Consider the following 23,748-nt stretch of genomic DNA (forward strand, 5'->3'; position numbering starts at 1 on the left):
CACATACAGAAGAATGTTTACAGATAATTGGAGGTGCTAATGCACCAAGGTAATTCTAAATATGAGGAGCTTGATCAGAGTTGCAGAGTATCTTCTTGTCTTAGTCAGGTCTTATGAAAGCTGTAAGTACTCAGCACAGCGCAGAAATAAGTGAGTGTCCTGACACTGCTAAGGTACTCCAAGGTCATGTTCCTACATCTGTATGGGGAATTACAGCTAGCATTTTACCAAATAATGTCAATACGTGAGATGATTTTACAGAGTTTTTCTTCTCTTGGATAATCTGAGGCATAGCAGCTGATCAGTATTTAGAAGGCCAGCCCGTACTCAGACTAGTCTCAGAAGACAAGCCAGAGGGCAATTGTACTTACATGTCTCTTATCAGGATCTGTACCATGCTGGCCCTGAAAACATGCAATTAATCGCTTCTGTGCAATGTGGCAAACAGATCTCACAGTGTCAAGACGTCTCTCAATCTAGTTGGCAGGAGGGGGAGAGAGGAGGAAGAGAAAACAAAACAAAAAACAGAAGTTATTTCCCTGGCCTCAGCAGAAGATCTTCCTCCTGTACCACACTTAGTTCTGGCTTGCATATTTCTCAAGTTGTACAGCTTACAAGAAGTTCAGATGCTGAGCAGAAGTGCCTGACAGCAAAAATGCTTGGAAAGAGATTTAAATTACATTTTTCTCAGTGGCACAGCAGTTCAGTCAGAGCTCGCAAGGCTCACAAAACTGAAGAGTGGAAGAGGGAGAAAAGCGTTGCCTCTACTTTTTGTCTCAGCAAAGAGAATCAGGTTGATACTTGCCATCTGAGATGAATGACACATGCAGATATTTAATTTAGGGAGAAAACCGTGGGAAAACTCTCATATTTTTTTTCACTGTGACCCTGTAAAGTAAAAGGGTAAAGACATACCTGACCGTTCCTTTCACACTGGGACAAACCTCCAGCAAGCTTTCTATTGGGTTTCCTTCTCTGGCTGTTAAATACAAGGACAAAGTCCCTACATGCTAAGCAGAATAATATTTTCAGGGAGAGATTAATGGGTTTCAAAAGGGATGTGGAATAAAAAAAAAAAAATAGGCATCAATGCACGAACAAGAGTTTTCTGTTTACCACAGTGTACTTGAAACATTGCTTGATATATAGACTGTGAATACGACAAGATATGCATTAATAAACTGTTCTTTTAAGGGATTTTAAGTAAGGAATTTGGACTATTTTATTTCAAAGAACACCAAAAGCAAACAAAACGACGAGCACTGGGACAGAACTGCTTATGGCACCGAGTTCTCTATGCACAGAACCAAAAGAATGCGGTTTATCTGCATTTTGATGACTCACCAAGAATAAAAGGAGGCCCTTTGGAATGGCTTCTATTTAAAAAGCAAAGGAAAAAAAAAAGTAAATTTCATCTGTCGAAATAATATGAACAGACTCCAGTTTTTGATACAGCTCTAAAACCATTGCTATTACATTTTCAGGAGGGCAATAATTCTCCCCAGCTTTCCTATCAATCATAAATACAGATCAGCTGAGAGAGTAGTAATTTTAGTGCTAAGTTATTACTCCCTATTACTCCCTGTGTTGGCTCCAGTCATCTTGATTTAACGTTAATCCAGTACCTTGCTTTAAAGCAGAGTATATACTGTTGGTTTTTCCAGAGGAGGCAGACTGCTATGCTCTAATGAACATGAAATGCTATAATTTTCATCTAGAATATTACACATCCAGGTGAGAATGACATGTTTTCCTCCCAACAAGTGTATTTGGCACTACTACGATGGGATATGTATATCCCTGAAGTGGTTACAGTGGGAAGGATGTAAGTAGGTATAAGGAGGGCTGGTGAGTTGGAGAATCAATGTAGGAAGACTGAAGTTTCACTGGCTACATGGAGGCACTAAAAGGACTAAAAGCTCTTGATGGCCACGAGATAAATCCAAGCTGAGCTGCACAAAAAAGCTTAGTAAAATCTACTGCAGTACAGTAGGGTACAGAGAAGCTGCCCAAGACGGACTGCTCTGAAAGCACAAGGCTTTGCCTTTTATTTACAGAGCATATATCAACAAGCTCAAAATCAAGTCCGCTTCAAAGAAGTCCATACGAAGATACATGAACGAGAAGGTACTGTTTGTGGTCTGCTGCTGCAGGTAAGATGATTCATTTCCGTTGTGCTATCTGCAAGAGTAAATACCACCAACACATTCTAAACCATCCACTATTTGCAAAAGTATTTATTTTTGCAAGGTCACGTAGTTAAGATTTCTTAAAATACCGAGCCCAGGGTTTTTTCCCCACACTTGAAACACGGTGACAGCCTGTAACTGAACCATCTTACAGATCCCAGCAGACTAAGACAGCCCTTGTCAGCCACGCATGGGGGCTTACGTTCCTTACAAAGGACTTTGGAGCACATATATTCCCAACAGCCTCTTTCCAGGCATTCTGAATGCCAAACTAAAAGGGCAGAAGACTGATAGGAAGAACACAACCCCAAAACTTCATGATAATATACTCTCCTCTCTGATCTGCTTTTTAGTTCTAAGATGTCGGGAAAACCACGAAGGACATTCATCTTCATTAAGCTACCTTTGAACTGAAAATGTGACCTACAGGCCACACTGTCTGTACCCACAGGGCATCTTCAGTGTACAAAACATCACACAATTGCTTTATTATACGCTACAAGGGCATGCCAGAAAGTGGGTCTATTGTAGAAGCCTTTCCAGTACTGAATTATATCCCTTGTCTTCAGACAGGAACACATTTAACAGAGATACTTGAAATGGAGTACGACACTTCAGAAAACAGAAAAAAAGCTAAGGCAATCCTATGTCAAAGCTTGAGCTAAATATAAAAAAGAACACTGCGAAACATGTTTATAAAGCGAACAGTACCATGCTTTTAAGCTCTTTAGTTAGATAAGAGCCTCCGTCCCCTCCACAAGCCCCCAAGAGCAAACAAACAAGTGAGTAAATTCTTCCAGTTGGGTGTAGCCAGCCTGCTCTGTGCCTGGGAAAGCCTTGCTTGCAAAATTTTTTTGGCAACAAGCGGCAGTACTTTTGGCTTTCACTTCTTGTTACTATTCTGCAGCTAACCAAGAAAACAGATGGGCCCTTCAAGGCTATCAAGGTGTTTTAACATCCTTTATGCCATTTAATTGTATGCATCTCTTCTGAATTAAAAACAGTATTGTCAAACTGTTAAGGTATTTATTTTTTAAATAAAGCAGTCCCCTGAAAAGCACGGTAAAATGTTTCAGGTCAGCTCATTTCACCATTACTTGAGATGATTTCATGTATTTGTGCCAAATTCAAGTTTTAAGGCTGATACATTTTCTCATCTTCTACTTTAAGCTGAACAGCTGGAGAGATCTGAAGTAAGAGTACTTGCATCATTTGTTTGGCTTCCACGTTTCGTATACAGGTCCTGAACCTAAGCATACTAAGATGCTTTGTAATCAATTTGAAATAACCATTACACTCGAGGTCCTGTGGAACAGCTAGCCTCACTTCCCTTGCCAATTTATGTTCTGCCATATTTATTTATTTTTTTTAAAGTCTTTCACAAAGTAACCAGAGGAAGAAATACATAGAACAAGCCTGCAGTCAAATTTATTCCATATAATTAGTCAACCTTGTTAATCTAACAGTTGCAACTAAAATTCCACCATGAAAGTAACATTTGATTAGATGGTATACTTTCAAAAAGATGACAAGTCTGCAAACAAATCAACTGTCAGTGTGACAAATTTGAGACCAAATATCACAAGCTAAATAAGAAGCATTTGTATACTTATTTGGAGCAATTCCAGACTTTCAGAAAAAATTGACATTATCTATTAGCAAGCAGTTGGCATGTTTTTTGCCACCTCTCTTAAGGCCCAAGTTGACTTCTTCAAGAGAAACAGAAATTAAGACAGAAACCAGCTGTGCCTCATCATAGTTTCTTTCCAGCTCATCATCCTCCACCAGACAGACTGGCAAGTCATTAGCACTAATGGTTCATAAGCTTAACAAGCTAGTTCATCTAATTAAAAGAAAAAAAAAATTGCTTCCTCCTTCACTTTATCAAGCCATATGATCGGCTTCAGAAACAGAAGTACCTGAGTTTTTCCATTCAAGTTGTATCATAGTTTTTTCACGTGCTGTGAAGTCAGCCAAAGACATCTTTGTTTTCAACCCTGTCACGTGCAGTATTTTTTTTTCCCCACATTAGGTACTTCACAAAACTCAGAAGGCCCAAACTTCACAAAAAGCATTTAAAAAACCCAGATATTAACTGTGTTACAATACCTGCAACAGGTCTTCACTAAGCACCTCTGTTTTCTCAGCCCTAAGGGAGGAAAAAAGACCATTGTCAGACTAATTAGCATGTTCAGGGTCAAAGATTCTTACAATGTTTTCAGCAAAACCCACTGAGTTTCAAGTTATAATCCTGTTATGACCATTACTGCAAACACGATGTCGTACGTTAGCCCTGGCTCCTGGCCCCGCCCAAGGAGTGACCACGGACAGCTTGCCCAGCACAGGGTGCTTGGGAAAGCCTGACATTCCCAGAATTCCCAGCCCACAGCACGAATCCACGGCACCAAGCTCTAATGATATTTCAGACCTTACACGGTTTTTAACACAAAACAAATTGGAACCCCAAGTAACTTAATTTGAGTGCAAAGATGTATTTAAGTAACTTGAATTTTATTCCGTGTTGTTAATCAGATAATGTTAAAAATGCACCTGAATGTAAAGGGATATAAAAACATGAGAAAAGTAGGACAGCCAACTTCACCTTTTTATATTTCACCGCTGCAGAGCTTTATCCATCAGCAATCAGCGGAAACTGCAGCCTACCCTTAAACTTACACGCACACAACCTTCACCACAAATCTCCCACTACCTCATTTTGCTGAATTCCATAATGTTAAAAGAATAGAAAAGATGTATTACTTAAAGATCATCAGAAATTAATAGTATTCCCAGTAAAGGTCTACCCTCAACAGAAAAATACCCAAATACTTACACATACTTCCAGACAAAATATTAGCAGTTGTCACAAACATACTCAATCCTTTACACATACAATTCCACACTTTTTTCCAATCCCAGTTTACACATAAACTTCAAATTGTTTAATATTGACACAGATTTGTTTGGTGTTGACTCCTTTGCTATAACACAGCTTTATCCTACCTTTGCTAGATCTATAAAATAGAGAAAGATAAAGTTTAGTTCACTCGTGATCTCTTCTACTTGGCTGTTCGCTGCTACTACACATCTATCACTAGAGAGGACTTGGAGGTACTCCAGCACTCGATTTTCCTGTTCAGAGAGTTCCCCCCACCGCTGTCAGGGCTCCTCGTCTACTACACGGACTTCCTTCTGGTCCTAAAAGGTGTTTAATAACCTAATGCAGGACTAGTCACGCACAGAAAGTTAATTTTCTTGATCAGGCTTCATCATCTGAACATGCAAAATGCCTCGAAAGAAAATATTCACTCACTCCAAGTTGGTTTTTTCTTTTTTTTGTTTTCTTTTTTTTTTTTTAAGGCATTTGACTTCAATTTCATGTCACATTATCTGCTTGAACTGTTTGTGAACCATAAGGTGTTTAATAATTAAATACCAGAATACAGTAATGCTCAAAACCTCAACAAGACTAAGACAAAAGCCATTTAAATACTTTGACAGCAACATAAACTGCAAGCACTGTAACATTTATTTGTTTAGGGAAACATATACAAGATTGATAAGCTTTTCCACACAAGTAGAGATACTGTGTCTGATCAAGATCATACCCTGTTAGAGAGCAATTATTTGATTTTTTTTGATTTTTTTTTTTTTTATTTTTTAGTCTTGCAAAATCCCACTAGAAATTACATGGAAGAACAGCGTAAGAACACTCCACTTAAACAAATCTAATCTGCTATAAGATTTTAATCTAATCTTAAGTGGCAGCTACTACACACATCAGCTAACTGACGCGATAGATGAATACAGAGCTACTAAATATTTCTGTAGGAACATAGTGCTGTGCATGAGAATGGTTTTACACAAAATTCTTGAGCAGCCAGAGTTTTCTGTCCTTTAACAGACTGCATAAGAGATCAGCCATCTCTGTTTCTAAAATTGAATTTGATACTGTGCATGCCTTTTAAGAAGGGGCTGTATTTACCATGGCTAACGTGGCCTTTGGTTTCAAACTCCATTTTCTTCTCAGTTCTGTTTTCCACCAGGTGAATGGATGCCTTTCGCTAGCACCTTTCATGAAGTTCAATTTTACCCACCTTTAAGAAAGGGTATATGGCACAGAGTCGACACAACGCTACCGAATAGCGCAGTGCCTTAGCTTTGTACCTCACCTAGATATCTCAGTAAACACCTCATCTTAAACACCACGTCAGCCTAAGCGATGCATATAAAGAGGCACCAATTCAAATACCTCTCGGGTAAAATCCTGTCCTGATCCAGGTGGCACACTGTACGCCAGGACCAACAGGCTGATGCTGAAGGAGCCAGCCCGTGATTACCTGCCACGAGCTCGCTCAACAACACAGCTCAAGGGGGCTTCTGTAAAAACTGACTTCTTTCAACAACAGATGCAGCTGTTTATAAATAAAACAGCCTATTGGAAATTATTTAATTTTGATATTTAAGAATAGCTACTCGCAGTTCCAACCATGTTAAGATTTTCTAGTTAAAGCAATCAGCATTTAACAAAAGATTGGCACGGCAGTTCGCTAGAGCTCCAGGAGCTGGCCTGACAGCATTCACATATATCCAGGTCTCAGTTTCTTTCTTTTACCTAGAAATCTGTTTAAGAGAAAATGCAGCTGGTTTCTGTATCCACATTATGCAACGGAGCTTGCACTGACTCCCCTGTATATCTCTCTAGCCCTTAATTTGGCTCAGTAAGAGAAAGTTAGATTAGACGAAGGCGTCAGCGGTTCGTTCACCCTGGATGCTGACACACTTACACACTGGTGTGATATGAAACAGACACTGTGGAAGCAGAGACCTAACATCCCAGAGGAGAACACACAACCTTAACCTAACCAGCAGTTTTAGGAAAGAAAACAGCCACCTCAGGTGGTGTAATTCAAAACAACTTCTAAGAACATTTAGAGTACTTATAACTGGATATGTACACATCATTAAAACCACTGAACTGCTGATAATCACAAGAATATGGATTGACTGAGAGTTCACTGAATTTTTCCTGCCCATGCAGCAATAATCAAAGCACTACGGGATTCTGTAAATTCACTTTTAGCTATTGGGTATCACGAAATGCATTTTATAGAAATTATCTTTAGAGGAAACAATGTTCCTTCTAATATTATTCCTTATCTGTGCTCAACAGAACCTTTCATTGTATTACTATAGTTACTGGATGCTTTTGAATGGCTTTAGCCACATTAATTTTAAACCAACAAACAGTATAGAACTTCCATACAACTTCAGATTTATCAAAAATTTGATTTCTCCTTCCCCTCCTTTTTCCTAGGAAGTTGTATTCATTTGAGTGAAAAGCAAAGACGGCTCAGTAACATGCTAGCTCTTTGTTTCCATTTAAAATATGGTTACCAGCAGACTATATATCATTATGTGAAGTGCTAAACAATTTTCATGGTTTTATCTTTGTACACCTAACTGGTTTATCAAGGATTTAAAGTCACAGCTTGAAAATCCGGATCTCCTCCTCTGAAGTCAGGGATGTTTTCCCCAGTCATGGGTGGCAGCAGGACAGCGTCCCCAGGCCAGTGCTGATTTAGAAAAGCCACTGATGATGATGTCAGGTTCGGAAACACAGAGAGGGAAGACCTCACCCTTCCTGCAGGCCTACATTCCACCTTTAATAAGGAAGCCAAGAAAGAGCCACTAAACAACACTGGTTTTCAGGGACCACAACCGTGAAACAGAAAATGCAACCTTGCGATAGCAGCACAGCAGATCTCCTTACTGAGCAGTCACCTGGGGACAGAGCAACAAACCATCAAAGGTATCTGTCGTCTTCCAAGTAACAGGTACTACTAGTTTAAAGTTTACATCTAACTGCAGCTTCGTGGGACACTGATTCCTTATGCAGAGTAATTAGAGAATTTGCAAGTTTATAGAAAATAACAGAATTCTTTCTCAATGCTAATTAGTTTAGTGATGGTTTTTGTCAGTGTTAGGTTGATGGTTGGACTAGATGATCTGAAAGGTCCCTGATATGATTCTATTCCTTATTAGGTCTTATTTGTATCTTAACAAGTCAGACGCATAAAGCAATGAAGAAATATCACCTTCTGGAATCAACAACGGATTAAGAACTGGAAGATTTCGTTGCAGAGCATGTTCCCAAGGGTTTTCTCAAGCCCTGCAGCACTGGTAGCTGGCCCCCAGCCTGGGGACCCTCAGCTGTAACCACCCCCCCACCCCCAGCACATCCCGAACACAGCCCAGGCCAAACTGAGATTACAGCAGCTATGGCTGTTTACATTCCCAGCAGCTAAACTCAATACAGTCCAAACAGTTAAGTCTCAGTTGCAAAACGAGGTCCCTCCAAGCCATTACTAATGGGGAAAGCACGCCCTGCCGTCCCAGCCCCTCCCGTGCGCCGGGGGCCCCAAACATGCCGGTTTGTGACCCAGCTGTTTGTGCAGGATCCGTCCCCGTGCTTCCGGACGGCACACGGCAGGGAAACGGGGATCTGCCCAGCCCGGAGCTTCCCGACACCTTCTACGTGAGACGGGAAAGAGCACGGCACGAGCAGCAGCCTGGGGGACGCCAGACTCTGCGCACAGGGCTTGTCATCACAGCACAGCAGCAGCACAGGGGCTGTTACTGCCTAAATATAAAATAGCTGCTGGACTGGCAGCAGTCCACTGGAAGCAGGAACAGAGCTGGTTCCCTGGGAAAGGAAGGTTTCTGAGAACTGAAGGTGAAGTTTTGCTGCTACACTGGGCAGGATACCTGCCATGGCAGAACCTTTACGTGAATCAGCTGGTACAAAGTTTTTTCAACTAGAATTCAGCAGTGCATTTTAAAAGACTGCGTCTAAAACCAGAACTGAACGATCATTTGTTGCAGCTATAATCACCTCCTTAATGAATAAAGAGGATAAAACCTACTGAAATCCCTAAAAACGGTACTTTCAAACTGTTTCCCACACTCAGAACAACATTTTGCCCACCATAAGCATCCGAAGTGCAGAGCTCTATGAGCTCCAAAAGCAGTTCCTGGCTTCTTCAGCGTCCCTTCTGCTGCACTGCTACACTTGGTTCAGCTGGCCTGTAAGCCCCCTCAGGCAGCCAAGCCGATCAAAATAATCTGGCAGAAACTTTTCAGCCAGATCAGCTCCCCAGATTCACCCTTCAGACAAACAACCTCGCTGACAGAGCTCTGGGGTAGGAAAAGGTAGCAAAGAGCAGCTTGGGCTCCAAGTAGAGCTCAGCTGAACAACATACGAAGAACGTGACATTCACCAAAGACGGACAAAAAACCTGAGCAGAGCTAAGCTTTCACTTTCTGATACTGTAACACTGAGAAACTGTAGTTTTCAGCAAATTTTTTTGTTGCCAAATTCACTCTTGAAACTATTTTTCCTTTTTAAGGCATAAAATAGTGTACTTAACATGAAACACGAGATGGTGCCATGGCCAGAAGTGATTGCCTTAACTCACTCCAAGCAAAAACCCAAGAGGTTTGTGAGTGGAAAGACTGTATTTTTTATTCTAGGCACGTTAATTACAGTACCTTAGCTTGCTGTGGCATTTTAAAAATGTATTGCATGTGCCCCCAGTTGGCCTCCTCTAAGTGTTTTATGGTATCATTCATTTTCTCTTTCCTTCAGCACAGCGCAGCCTGAAACAGCCTGGCGTGCAGGGCTCGGCTGCAGCTCACCGCCTGGCTCGGCTGTGAGCAGGGTGGGCAGAGCAGCTCTTCTCATCCCACAGGTTTAAAACTGGTCCCTTCACTTTTTCACATTACAGCTCCTTCACGCTTCCAGGCCAGAAGTCTTCTCTGTACATCTGGAAACAGCAGATGAGAATTCCTGAGATAAAAGTGTTTATCTTCCACCAGGAAAGAATTTACATTTCCATGTATAAAATGAAGAGGCTCTATTTAAAACAGCACGGGAGTTTAAAAAAAAAAAAAAAAAAGAAAGAAGCTTAACCTAAACAACATTTGAGATCTCACTGGCTTCACAGCAGTGTCCTGTCCACCACCAGGGCATCATTCCTGACCTGGGGGCTGATCTCCAAAGCTACAAAACCAGTGGAAATTTACACCCCTGAAAGGCTAACAAGGAAGGAACAAGAGCAACCCTGACATAAAGGGCCATAAAACCTTGGACATCCACAACAGAACAAGTGACTCAGTTCAAATGTCAAAGTGGAAACAGAAACCTTGACTCACGCACTGCGGATGGGAGGTGGAGCTGGCGGGAGGTGATGCTGCGGGAGGGCTGTTCGCTTCATGACGAAACAAGTCTGCATTCCTGAATTCTGGAAAGGTTTCAGCGAAAGCAAGGAGACATCCACCCAAAAACATGAGACAAAATTAAAGCTAGCCCTCCCTGCTGTTTGATTTTCCTTAAACAAAGCATTTGTTTGTTACCAAGAGTAACCAGATTAACTTTGCTGCCTGAGTTAACACTTCAGAGCACCTTTGCCGGGCTGGCAGCACATCCTGCCTGCTTTCCACATACAATAGGCAGGATCTGCTGCCAGGAAAAATGAAAGAATCAGCAGCTGTGTTCCAAAACAAGGAATCCAGAATTAAATTACCATTTTCCTTCTGAAATGTTTACTTTTTTAACATTCACCAAGACAAACTTCATAGAAAACTTAACTTAAAGGTGTTTCAGAACTTCCAGCTTACATTTCCCCATTTGACATTGTGCTTAATTCCAGCAACAGCTTCCTTTTTAAGCCGGGTAAAGCCTGTATTTTATAATACAAGTTTATGGAACCTAATTATTAAACACAAACGATTTTAAAGCTAAATGAAAATTTCAAATCAGGAGAAAGAGCTGAAGCAGCTGAACAAGACCAGGGGCAAACTCAGTGATGCCCTTTCCATAAGGACACAGAAGCACCAACATACAGGTGAAGTGACTCCAGAGTGCCACCTACTATACACTTAAAGTGTCTGCTGCAGTCAGTATCCAATTGTTGTTTATGGCAGTATCTTCCTTAATTTTTACTTGGTTTTGACTTTAGGAAATCAAGGTGATGCAGGAAGCCTCTTGTTTTCCAGCTCAGAAGAACATGAGAAGCTTTTCCCTGCCCCTTCCTCCTCCCAGGCAGTCAGGCTCCCACAAACGCTCCTCACGTGGACTAGAATTTAAAATACAGGTTGTAACATACATTTCCCTCTCCCCATATTCTACCTAGATTCTGCATGTCTATGTGCTTTTCAGAAGCTGAGATCTTTAACACATTAACAGATCTTTCTGTGCGACTGGAAAGCAAAAATCCTACAATTGTGGCCTTCATAAACACATATATTAAAGGTCACTTTTCAAAACCACTTCATTACGAAGGATTTATTTTGCTTTCTTTGGCAGCCCGGGGCAATACTCGGCTTTCTGGATATACTGTAGGAGTTTGGTTTCACCTGCACAGCATTTTGAAGACAAGCCAGAGCAGAAACGTGTTTGGCCAAGTACACTTCTCACCACAGAAACCAAGCTCATTGTATCACACAAGCCCCAAAATAATCCCCACCATAAAACCCCCCAGCATTCACTGAGAGTAAGGTAATGAAGTGAAATCCTTGGTGCTGTTGGAATTTTGCAAAAGAAACTAGCATGACCCAAGGTTAAGTATCAATATTCTGTGAGTTATTTTAAACTTTTTAAAACCACTTCAGAATGGCTGTCAGATGATGGTCACCATTTTCAATACCTACTTAGTATTTAGTGACCACCACTCACAACCAGCCACCAGTTAGACTTTGCCTACTATCTGTTTTTTCACCCAAATTAACAACATAAGCTTCTGCACAAGTACTAAAATTGGTTTCATCGTACATCTGGTGATGACTGATGCTTTAGTGGCAATAGCAGAAGCCACAGCGAAGGCTGCTGTTTTGGAGGAGACAACCCAGCAGCTCACTTCCTATGGAAGGGCCTCGCTGCAGAACCAGTTTCCAGACTAAAGCGATGCTCAGGTCACCAATTTTAACCCATGCAGTTACAGCAGCTTCTGTGCTTCTAATCCTTTAGAAATGCTTTAAAAAATGGTGTGTCACCTCCAAGGCACCAAAATATTTCATTAATTGAGATCTTTATCTTCAGAAACCCAGGAGCTGCAAAACTACAGTTCAGGCCTCAATAAATGGACGAAGATTTCTGCTCCTTTGTCTTCCTTTCTCCATTGAGTTCCTCCATCAAACTTTGCCTGGTCGCTCAATCTAAAAGCTGCAACTTTGATCTCTTCTATAATCTCAGCCACCCGATGTTGAAGAATGAAGCCTGCCGGCTCCAATTAAAGGCAGACCAGGCTTTAGAAAGAGAATCATCTTGGAAAGAAAGCAGACTGCTCCCTTTGCAGTTGCAGGGAAACCCATGACAGACTGTTCGCATTAGGGGATCTGAAATGCCTTCGTAAGTGAAATGGATCCAAGGCTCCTCTCCCAAGCGAGGCAGTAAATTTAGCTATTTACAACAACCACGGCTCAAGCCAAGTCCTATTTTAAGGGCCACTCTCGGAGGTACAGCGAGGTCCTGCTCTGCCCTTCAGAACTCCAACCCCCTCCTTGTAAAATAGATGTTTTTAACATTAGCTATTGAGAATTAAGCCAAATATGGTACAGTGTGAGAAAAACACACTGTTCAAACAGTTAAGTCTATGTAACAAATCTAGGTAGATAATTTCGAGCAAATTCAAGATGAATGTAAGGTGAACTTTCATATGGCAAAAATACAGTTGTGGTTTAAACGCAGAACCAGATTTGGTGGAGGAAGCAATGTTTCAGTGAGCATTTGATGAGTCTGATAATCGTAAATTTTTATTTGTATCCATAAATTTAAAAGATAAGTGCTTCCAGTTGACTACTGTTCTAGCAAATCAAATACTTATTGCTAACCTACTATTTCATACCACGAACAAAGTTTTAGCTAGCAAAGCTCTCCCTGTATTCCGTTCGACTTTCAAAAAAAACCAAACCTCCACTCACAGTGTATATTAGGCCAACATAAAAAAGTGTGGCTTCTTTTTAAAAAAGTACACTTGATTTGTGAAAGTATTAATATCTTCAGAAGGAAATGCAAAGTACTGCTGTAGGGGAGTAAAATTCTAAATGCTTAAATCCAGTCAGGATGAAATCTAGCAGCAGTCATGTTTTTTTCCAAGTAGAAACTCCTGTGTCGAGCTTTCAGTGATAAAAACCCCAAGGAATCTGAGACTAATCTAAGCTACACAAGAAGCTTTCTAAACCTGTCAAATCACAATGTATTTTCTATGCCTTGCTTTTTCCCCTTTAAGTATTACCATATAAATTTCTCATGCTAAGTGCACTCTACTTAACATTACTATAGAACTTGAACATTCCAAACATGTCAGTTATTAATATAATTTATATTAAAAAAATGTACACAAACACCCTTACACTGTATCCTGGTAAAGAACTGTTTTTAATATTTAGCTGCCCGGTATTTACTTACATTAAAAAGTCTATTTTCATACAAGGTCCTTCCCCCCTCCAAGCAAGCAACAACCTTTTACTTACATAGAATAATTTTATCTAAAATTAGCTGTGTACAACTGCGATATATGAGGCAGTAGAGCAGAAAGCAACCTAAGTAATTATTGAATTTGTTATTCCTTAATCTCAGGTGCAATTTTACAATCACTGCACGCCAACATAAACGCAGCTGGTGCCAAAATGGGAATTCTCCCTGCTGCCTCTGTGCTCCAGCAGCGCTCACAGCCAGAGTCGCACCAGAGCACTAAGTCTGGCTGAAAATTAACCTGGCTGAAGCAGTAGCAATAAATCAGCCTGCAGCCACCTCCCCTCCCCAGGCTGGCTCTCCTTGGCCCTTCACAGCAGCCTGAATTTGTGCCAGCTCGAGCCACCACCAAATCAAGCCCACAACAAAGAGAAAACCTTGGATTCCTCCCTCACACGCTTCCCTACAACCTTCCTCCTTTCAAGGATCCTGCCCAAAGCAGTCCCCCTTCCCCAAATTTCAGGTCCTCGCATCCCTCCCCTGCATCAGCAGCAGTCACAGGGAGCTCAGACTGGAATTACACCCAATAAAAGAAATGACTGGTTTCCAGTTGTCTTGGTCCCCTCACTGGGCCACCCCACAGCTGTCCCACTCCCCGTCCTGGGGCAGGGGAGCTGGCACTAGAGCAGGGACAGGGGAATTCTCTCCCTTTTAGCAACAGCAGCTACTTAAGATCAGCTTAAGCTGATCACAAAACTGCACCCCAGGGCCAACATTTTCATTAACACAGAGGTGACATCAGCTGGCAGAGCCGCTGAAAAATGTTGTTGTGTCCTCCCTCCTCCACTCACATCTCCCTTGCCTGGCACAAGCATCTCCACTAGTCAACAGCTCAAAGGGCTGACCCGGCTGAAAACTAACCTGGTTGGAAGAAAACCCATTTTTTCAGTCAGATTAACTTCACCGCCAAGGGGACATGTGGGAGCACAAAGAAGGGGGGGAAATACACAGGAAGGCAGCTTGGGAATGGAGGCTTGGCAGAAAGGGCACTGCTGCAAAGCCCGATGCAGTCGTACCTCTTGACCACAGAGTTTGGGCAGCAGCTGATGTTTCTGGCTGAGAGAGTGGCCCATGAATTTCCTACACATGGGTTTGGCAGCTTTTTGTTTTGGGCAAAGACCAGTTCCCTTGCCAAACCACCTGCTGACATGAGAACTCCTTCACATTTAATGGGGGGGGGGGGGGGGGGGGAGGGGGGAAGGTCAAAAAACCCACCAAAAAGCCTCAAACACATCCTGAACTTTCAAACAAGACACAGCCTTCCATTCTAGCCACAGAACAGGTGGGCTGCCCACTAACTCAAGAGGTTTTTAAATTTTGTGATTTCTTTTGCCAAAAGTCCTGCACTGCCAATCGTTGGAAAAGACTCCAAGAAGCAGTGGTACCTTTTGCAAAGGCAAACCTTCTACAGTGCAGACACGTTTGAACAGGAAAAATATGCAATACAGGAATGAGCAAAATACACTGAACTACTAAAAAAACCCCCAACCTGAACTGCTAAAAAAAAAAAAAAACACACCACCAAACCCCAGGCATTTTTCACATATTTGTTTGGGGTTTTGCACTTTGGCTGGACATTTCAGCTTATTACCTGGCATAAGTGTCAAAAAACTCCAATCTAAAAACGAACATTTCACCAAAGGTAACACTGTTCTTAATTTAATACGCTGTCCAGACAGGTCTATTTTAAGTTCGGGGATTCACAAAACTGGCAAGAGAAAGCCTTTGAAAAGGAACCAAACTGAATCAACACAAAAAGCAAAACAAGGAAACACAGAAAAGGCAGAACAATGAAGTAGGAATAGAAACTAAGAAAGCAAAAAGGAGTTGGAAGCTTTGAAATAAGTTAAAAAAAAGTATAAGGGAATTCAGGGACTGGAGGTTATATAAAATTGACTAATAGGCTAGTGACAAAATAGGGATTATTCTTCATGCCTGCTGTTTCACAATGAAGCCTTTGCACTGATTTTCTGATCAGCAGCCACGATTAACAATTAACGTCTGAACCCTTCATTATGTTTCGCCAACAGGAAAGCGAGTTTCTGAGCTGAGTCTGACAATTAGCCTGCAATTGAGACGACTCATCCCATTACTGGGTTTTACGGCACTGGATATAGATGTCTGTTTTTATGTTGCTTAGATACAGTGTATACAAGATCACATTAATGTGTATAACATGCTGAATTATGCCATGACCACCCTGCCATGTGTTGCATACGATGCTTTTTGCTGTTCCAGCACAAAACCGAAAGTTAACTCTACCACTACGTTTCTGAGAAGGAAATACGAGCCCTGGACTAGTAGTCTAATCAAGGTTCATTAACCCGTACCGCATTTCTTCAACACACACTTGGACCTGCTGTTACAAAACCAGGATTACTTGATCCTACTGTTCCATTCCTACAAAAAAAATATCAGATCAGAACACTTGATCTGCGTACAAATCGGCTTACAGCAAGACAAACCAGTTAAACATTCGACTGAAATAGAAGCTGTAACAGTTTAGCTCACATTTATTTTTCTGTATGAAAACATCAGCTTTCTATCTCAGCTTCATTTTCTACGGAAAACAGAACTTTAAATCAGGTGGATTAACATTTCCTATGGATTGCTCGAGAAGTAGTTCACAGATGCCAAAAAAAGTTGTCATTTGAATAAGCTGCTGGACTTTTCAAAGTCATATCACAGCCATAACTTCCCAATCTGCATGCAAGGCAATTTATCTTCTAAAAAAGAGCCAATCTTATAATTTAATTTTCCTGTCACTGTCTGAAGCAGTTTTTTGTAGCCTGACCTCTGTCACCAAGGACATGTGTGCATGTCCCAAGTGGCATGCTCCAACAGCATTAACCATTCTCAGCAATGACCTGCCTTTTCTGTGCAATGCTCAGCTGTACAAGTTTTCCTTTTATTAATTTTCACTCTGGAAGTGTCATTGGGATCTTAAGAAATATGCAATATAGCCAAGGAGTATATTTATACAAAAATCTCAGCTTAGTGATTTCTGGCACAGGACAACTTGTAAGACAGAAGGAAAAAATCTCCTCCTTTATTGCTCCTTCTCACCTAAAACTGATTTGGATATTTTGCATACTCATTTTTTGCAGAACCCCTGGCTCTTTGATTCACTCCTCTGCAGTCACTCCAGGATGTTCCTGTCATTTTGCAATGCAATTAACTTCACAAGAAAACAATCTGTGTCAAGGAAAAAAAAAAAAAGGCTCCACCTCACTTAAGAGAAGAACTTGTGACCTCACCCAGCTGGCGTGTATTTATGAAAGCTCGTTTCCTGTTGAGACAGCAGGACTGGCCAAGCAGAAGATGCACGACCATTCTGACCTGCTTTTATCTGCAATGGAATAGCGGTTACAAACACAAAGCTTTTAAGGCTATTTGGTTCCTAAGGAATAAATTTTAACCAAAATGTTCTAATTCAGCCAGCAAAGCAATGTTGCGGATAAAAAGGATACTCGAAAGTTCCCCATTTTTTTCTTGTCTAGACATCAAGTGCTGCTTTAAGCACAACAGTGTTGATGAGGACCAAATTTAGCCTTGCTTTCAGGACTAGTACCTACAACAAGCAAGAAGCCCTGAAAAAATGGGGTAATCAAGCACAACAATCTGTTAAAATCACTTGATGTGTTACCACCAACAGCTGTGAAACTACTTGCTTCTGAATTACAGAAGATTAGCCATATCTCACCCAGTTTAATTTGCATTATTAAACTGCCATAGGTTTCAGATCAGAGCTGTGCCATGGCAAATAGGGGACAGCTAATTGCTGCATTATGGAAGATGCAACACAGCGGTCTGGAAGTTCTCCTAGCACCAAAAAAATGGAGCTACCTCTTAAGTTATGAAACCTTTCTTTCTGGAAACTGTGTATTATATTAGAAAACATTTCTAACACACCAAGACACTTTTAATTTAATCACGTCCTAAAAAGATCATATGTATTTGGCATGTCATCATTTGCTAATACAATGACCTCTAAAGAGCAGTTCTGGTCACAGATCCATTATCATAACCTAAAAATACCATGCAAGTATCTAAGAAATACATTTGCTTTCATAAATTCCAAGCGTATCACATCACAGCACCAGGTTGAAAGAGCTTGTTAGATCACTTCTAGCTATTTTAGCAGATTAAATCATAACTATTTTAGGATTTTGACTCTGGGCACAACCTGATATTAAAATTACTTGCTCTAAAGAACCACCATCGGATCAAATTAGAATCAAGGAATCACAGCTTCATCCACCAAGAGGGTAATACCAAGATTATTTTATATAAATAAACATCAGAAGAATTGGAATTCTCGAGAGCGCAGGTGCACAGCCGACAGTTTAGCTGAGCAGCTGTCACTAAAGCAGATTCAAGTATATTTTTACCTCCATTAGCCTGCTGTTATATCAGATACCAAAACCTCCACCTTGGATGCACCTAAGACCCCTGGACAATATATCCTTTTCTCCTCTTCCAGCCTCCTCTGCTTCCCTGTGGTGCTTCCCCTGGGGATGGTGACTCAGGCTCTGGTTACGTGCTGCGACAGAAGCAGAGCGCGCCAGGTTTGGCAAATTGTTATTAGTGCCCTAGACCCTTCAAAACTTTGTGAAACCACCTGAGAAATCTCTGCACAGAAAAATGACATTTTATTCATCTTTTTAAGGCAACGTAAGACTGCTTTCCTGAGGGAGATGCTCCCTTTACCCTCGCTGTGCAGTCCTGACCCCCAGCAAAACAGGAAGCCCCGGATGATCCGGCTACAACAGATCCTACAGTATCTCTGTCTATTGTGAATATTTTATCAGTCCTCTGATCTGTCTCATCAAGCAGCAGCATGCTGAACAGAGCCAAAGGAGATGAAAGCATGCATGCAAAAGGGCAATTAATATTTCCCAAATTCCTGCGTTTGGAGTCTTTTAATTTCTTTTTCTGCAACAAAAATCTCAAGTATTTTACACACTGCCCACTCAGTTGACACACAAGCCTGCCACTGGTTTAAATAATACTTCTTTTCTTCTAACCAACAGGCTTTAGCTAGTTCTCTACTATAAAGCACAACAATTTATTTAGGTATCTTCAAGTCAACAAAATTTAGCACAACTAAAACAAGTCATTCTTCACCACTGAATACCAGAGATTTTTATCGAAGTTTGAAAGGCATCTTCTGCATCTGTTAAGGGGGAGGAAAATCACCAAAGCTCTACCTGCCCTGGAAGCACCCACTGCTCAGGAAAACAAGGTAACACAAGCAGGAGCTCATTCTTACACACTGCAGGCACAAAGAAATATGTTTCTCTCCTACACAGTTTGACTTGTGAAAACAAATAGTTGAAACTCTCAAAATGTGGACTTGCAGAGAAGCAGGGGAGCAGACTACAGCTTTAACCCATTCTTCAGCTGTTTGGTAAGGTGGAGCTCTGCGTTAGCAGTGATGGCACAGTCAATGCCCAGACCACCACAGGCCTGGTGCTATCAGACATCAGCCACATAGAAGCCACCTCTGGCTCAGGAAGCTCCTGAGACAGACACAGCTGGTGGCCGTGAGAACATGCGTGGGAAATACCACGGGACAGCTGAGCCTCACAGCCTTCCCACGTCATCTGCTTCTGGCCACTGGACGTTGGGCAAGACAGACGCAGCCCAGTCGAAGCATTCCCAGGTTTTCATGTGGTCTGGAATCGGATCACAAGTGATGAGGCTTTTTAAGCTGAGGGCTGAGCCAATACTTACTCATTGGATTTAAAACCTGTTGCTGCCCTTTTAAGAGCACTACTTCATGTTGCACTTGTATCTGGGAAGTTTAATACAGTGGCTTTCTGGAAAACACCACCCCGCAATGCAGCAAGGGCTCAGCATTAAACACAGCGAACAACTTCTGCAGTGAAACACATTTCTTAAAAACTCAACTTAATTTCTCAACAGTTTCTAACCTTAAGGATTTTTAATGACCAAGACTTTAAACCAACATGAGATCATCTCGGTCCCTGAGGAATTAAGAGATACCGATAAACTGTCTGTACAAAACTTAGAGGGAACACCTAAAAGCAGGCCAGAATACACTCCTTTGTTTTCTGACCATCTGTTCACACACGAAACCTCTCTTCTTACTGGGATTCCAGCACAGCAATACAGCATCTCACCGGCAGCAGCAGGCGTTCAGCCTTACAGACCTCACCAGCTCACAACTTGGCCACTGAGACAGAACAATTGAAGAAAGTCACTAAAGTCCTCAATTTAGTTAAATTCAGGTGATTTTTCCTTTGGCTTTAGCAATCCTCTTTGAAGGGTACATTGATCAACGGGATTAAGAGACATGCTTACAAAATTTAATCTAGACCACAACTTGGACACAGTTTACATCCACAAGCTATTCCATTTGTTGCTGCGTTAATGGCAGTCGCAAATACACTGATGAGTGCCAAGTCTTACCACAAGAAGCAGCCCCAAACTGAAAACATAATAGCCGCGTGTTTTTTCTATAATTGGAAGTTTGTCCTGTTAGAAAAATCAGATTCCTGAGCTGCACAACGCATTACATTGTGTCAGTTTTCCCCAAAGAGTGCAGGAAACAGATAAATACGCAGATACCAAGAAACTTTTTGTTGATAATGCTGAGGCTGAGAAGCAGTGTTAAAGGCGTAACTGTTAGTTCTTGGCTTGCTTGCATTTCAGATGAAAACAGCATTTTGCAAAGTTCTGCACAGCCCATAGAGAAGCCTAGAAGTGGCTGAGAGGTAAGGAAAAGCCCATGCAGCTGCATGTGCCAGCTCCAGTGTTTCAGCCGATATAAAGCTTAGTGCCTCCTTGCTCTGCCTGTTCAGCAGCCAAACTACTCACATGCAGATAACGCATTCCCTTTGCTGTTAGTATACCAGTGCTTCAGCTTTCACACACATTTTATTTCAATCAGTCCTTGACAGTTAGTTACATGAACTCCAAAAGTCTGCACATGTTCAGGAAAACAGATCTTCCCTAATTCAATCTACTCAGACTCTTTAAACCTGTCATTGAATTAATCTTCCATCCAGAAAGATCTAAGTCAATTTTCTAATTAAAGAGACCTCGAACTTCATTGGGAGATAAACAGGAAATGTTTAAGATAACTAGTATAAACACTGAAAGGAGATTTTTCTTTTTCTTTTCCTGAGTACTCAGATGTAGGTGGCAAATGCCAACCTAAAAGACCAAGCACAAAGCAGATTCTCCCCCTGCCCATAAATATGAACGTATTTCAATGTTGTCTACCACTTTCTCAAATATCTTTACCAATGCCAACAATCACTCCAAGTAAGTTATGCTTATCACGCTTAACTTTTTTTAAAAGGATGTCTGGGTGAGCCAGGGTCATACTCAATTATTATTTGTTTCCACACAAGAACTAGAAAAACATTAAAGAAGTATTTCTTTGACATTAAATGGCATTGTAGGGTTAATATTATATTGGCTGAATGTAGGTAGCTCCTTACTGTATGCAATCGTTCATAGAATCATAATAGTCATTTTAACATAACTTATTTTAATGTAATAATTAGGTTACAACAACAACAATTCCAACTTGCGCCTTGCAGATTGCCAAGTGGCTTGAAGAAACACTAAATATAGTTCAGCATAGTAACTTTTATGCAGGGCATGAGCTATTAAAAGATACGTTTAAATACTCCTATTGAGTCACAGTAATGTCATCTGTACAGGGCCTGGAAGAACCTATTTGTATACAAGAAGTTGTATTTAAACGGTGGAAAACTAGTAGAGAAGCTATAGTAAGTTAGCTTCTTGCATAACAAAGACCTTTCTAAGGTGGTTTGTGGTTTCTTCCAGATTTCTCATTAGTCAGATCTGCTCATCCCTGGTTTAAATTACTGTAACAGCCTAAGGGCAGATAGAGTATCTCTCCTAGTAAGTATATCCACCTATCAGTCTCAATCTTCCCCAGACCTAAACTTTCCAGACCAGTTGTCTAGAATAATTTTTAATCTGTATGGTACTCTGCTGATTGCACCTGAAAGATGAAAAAAGAAATGGATGGGAACAGTATTAATAGTCCTGTCCCCAGAGGCAGGAAAGCCTAACTCGTGTAAAATTGTTAGACGGTCTAACAAGTGTCATTAATTACCAACCTGGTTTTCTGTAAGTAAACAGCATTATACAAACACCTCTGTGGACTCATTCCTCATATGAATTACTTAGCTATGTAGTTCAAATGCTTATTAGTGTATCATTTGAAAGCCTTTAATGACAATACCTCTGAACATTTATTTTCATTAGAGATGACTGCAACTATAAAGCAAAATACTTCCCGAGCTTCTAATCAAAAGTCTGTCTCCCTTTGTAATTTATAAAAGGGTATGAAAATTATAAAACAAGCACTCGTAGATATCTGAAGAATTACCTTTGTTGACATCATACACAGTATAATCCTTTTCATTTCTGAGCCTAAAACACAGCTGATTTGCTAATGAAGCATCCCAGGGAAAGGTACAAACACAGCAGGAAGGCAGTACCTCACCTCTCCAGATTCATGAGAAAGCAAGTACTAAAGCCTATTCCAGGACTTCCATTTCACAGAGCCCTGTATGAAACGTGTGTGTGGAACAGAAGAACTGTTCTCAGGGGATACGAGCCTTGGTCCTCAAAACAGATGAAGGTTTAGAGGAATTAATACATAAATTCCACTACAAGCAATGTCAGCACATAGCCTCTAAAGAATCACAGGCCACGTGAAAATCATGAAGTTCAGAATTAAGGTTGTTATTTTCTTCTCCAGTCCCTCCGTCCTTAATTTTTTAAGCCTCACTAAAAGTTTCAAGATGTTTCCAATTGCTTAAGCTGGAGTTTGGATGTAGCTCAAAATAAAGTCAGATTTGAGCTGGTTATTTTGTCTGATTAGCTGTGTATCTGTCATGGTCAAGATGCCAGTTTATTCTGATGCATTAATTCATCTCATGTGGAACTAATGATTTCCGGGTACACCATGCCTCTGCTCCCCTGCATGCACCCCAGCCCTCCTTCTTGTGAGTTATCTCTGACTAGATGCGAGACCCTTTATGATGACATCAGAACCAGCACACTCTGAGATTCACAGTTGGCTACTCTAGCTAAGACTGTCATGAGAAAGTTCTGATGCCATCTCCCAACGAGAGATCATCTTAGTAACCCAGCCCGGACAGTCTCTCTGAAGCAGCCACAAAACTAAAGGGACCAGTGCTTAAACTGCCAGTTTCCAATAAAAGGCAAAATATATTGTTTCATTTCCCCTTTTTCTCCGGGTTTATATAAACAAATAATTGGTATTTTACTTTATCAGTTTACCAGAGCTTGAGTTGTTCCCCTCAGCAGAAATGCCTGCTTGCACACCTGCAACACAGAATAAACCTATCAAGTACATAAAGTACTCAGTGGCAGATTGAATACTTGTCTTAAGGCAGCCAACAACATTCACAAGATAATTGCTGCAAAATATTTAACACATCTATTAATTATTGTGGAATCCTGTTACACTCAGCTAATCCCCTCTTTAATTAGTTTCCTACATATATTTCATAATTCTATATAATACTATCCATGCAGACTCATAGGCTTCCATAAATGCCATTCTTATGCTTTAGTGAAGCTCTTGCCCATCTTTTTTATTTTTCATGCTGAGGAGTTAGTTAGGACATCCTAAGTCACACATTCGTGGTACAAAGCCAAGCATGCCAACCTTTGGAAGCTGGCTGTACAAAAAGCAGTATCATCCATACCTACAGCAAGCTGAACAGGACTAAAATAGTTCGGGATTTGAATTAAATATCCCTTTCTTAAATGGAACAAAACCATGGTAAAGACACATCACTGGTCCATAACCAAGGTTTGCTGACCTCATAACACGCCTGTTCTCCCCGCCTCTCAATTATGGTGAAAAACGCTCTGAATGAGTGAAAAGGAAAGCAGAAGACACCCCTAATACAATACCACAAAAAGCAACTACCAGTGAAAGACCACCCTGCAGAGCAGCAGATTACTTTGAAGGGTAGATGTTCC

General features: G+C 41.0%; 1 protein-coding gene across 7 annotated transcripts in view; it reads right to left on the reverse strand.

Annotated features, from left to right (window-relative positions):
- The window catches only part of ARHGAP17 (Rho GTPase activating protein 17), a 47,963-nt gene that overhangs the window by 20,517 nt on the left and 3,698 nt on the right, over positions 1 to 23,748 (reverse strand). For all 7 annotated transcript variants that reach the window (XM_054210589.1, XM_054210583.1, XM_054210586.1 and 4 more), the window contains exons 2-3: positions 4,299 to 4,338; positions 372 to 476 (exon numbers count right to left, since the gene is read on the reverse strand). In XM_054210589.1, the coding sequence (XP_054066564.1) occupies positions 372 to 476; positions 4,299 to 4,338 (145 nt within the window). The remainder of the gene's footprint in view (positions 1 to 371; positions 477 to 4,298; positions 4,339 to 23,748) is intronic.

Source organism: Rissa tridactyla, chromosome 8 (genome assembly GCF_028500815.1).
Source record: "Rissa tridactyla isolate bRisTri1 chromosome 8, bRisTri1.patW.cur.20221130, whole genome shotgun sequence".
In the NCBI taxonomy this organism is placed as follows: domain Eukaryota; kingdom Metazoa; phylum Chordata; class Aves; order Charadriiformes; family Laridae; genus Rissa; species Rissa tridactyla.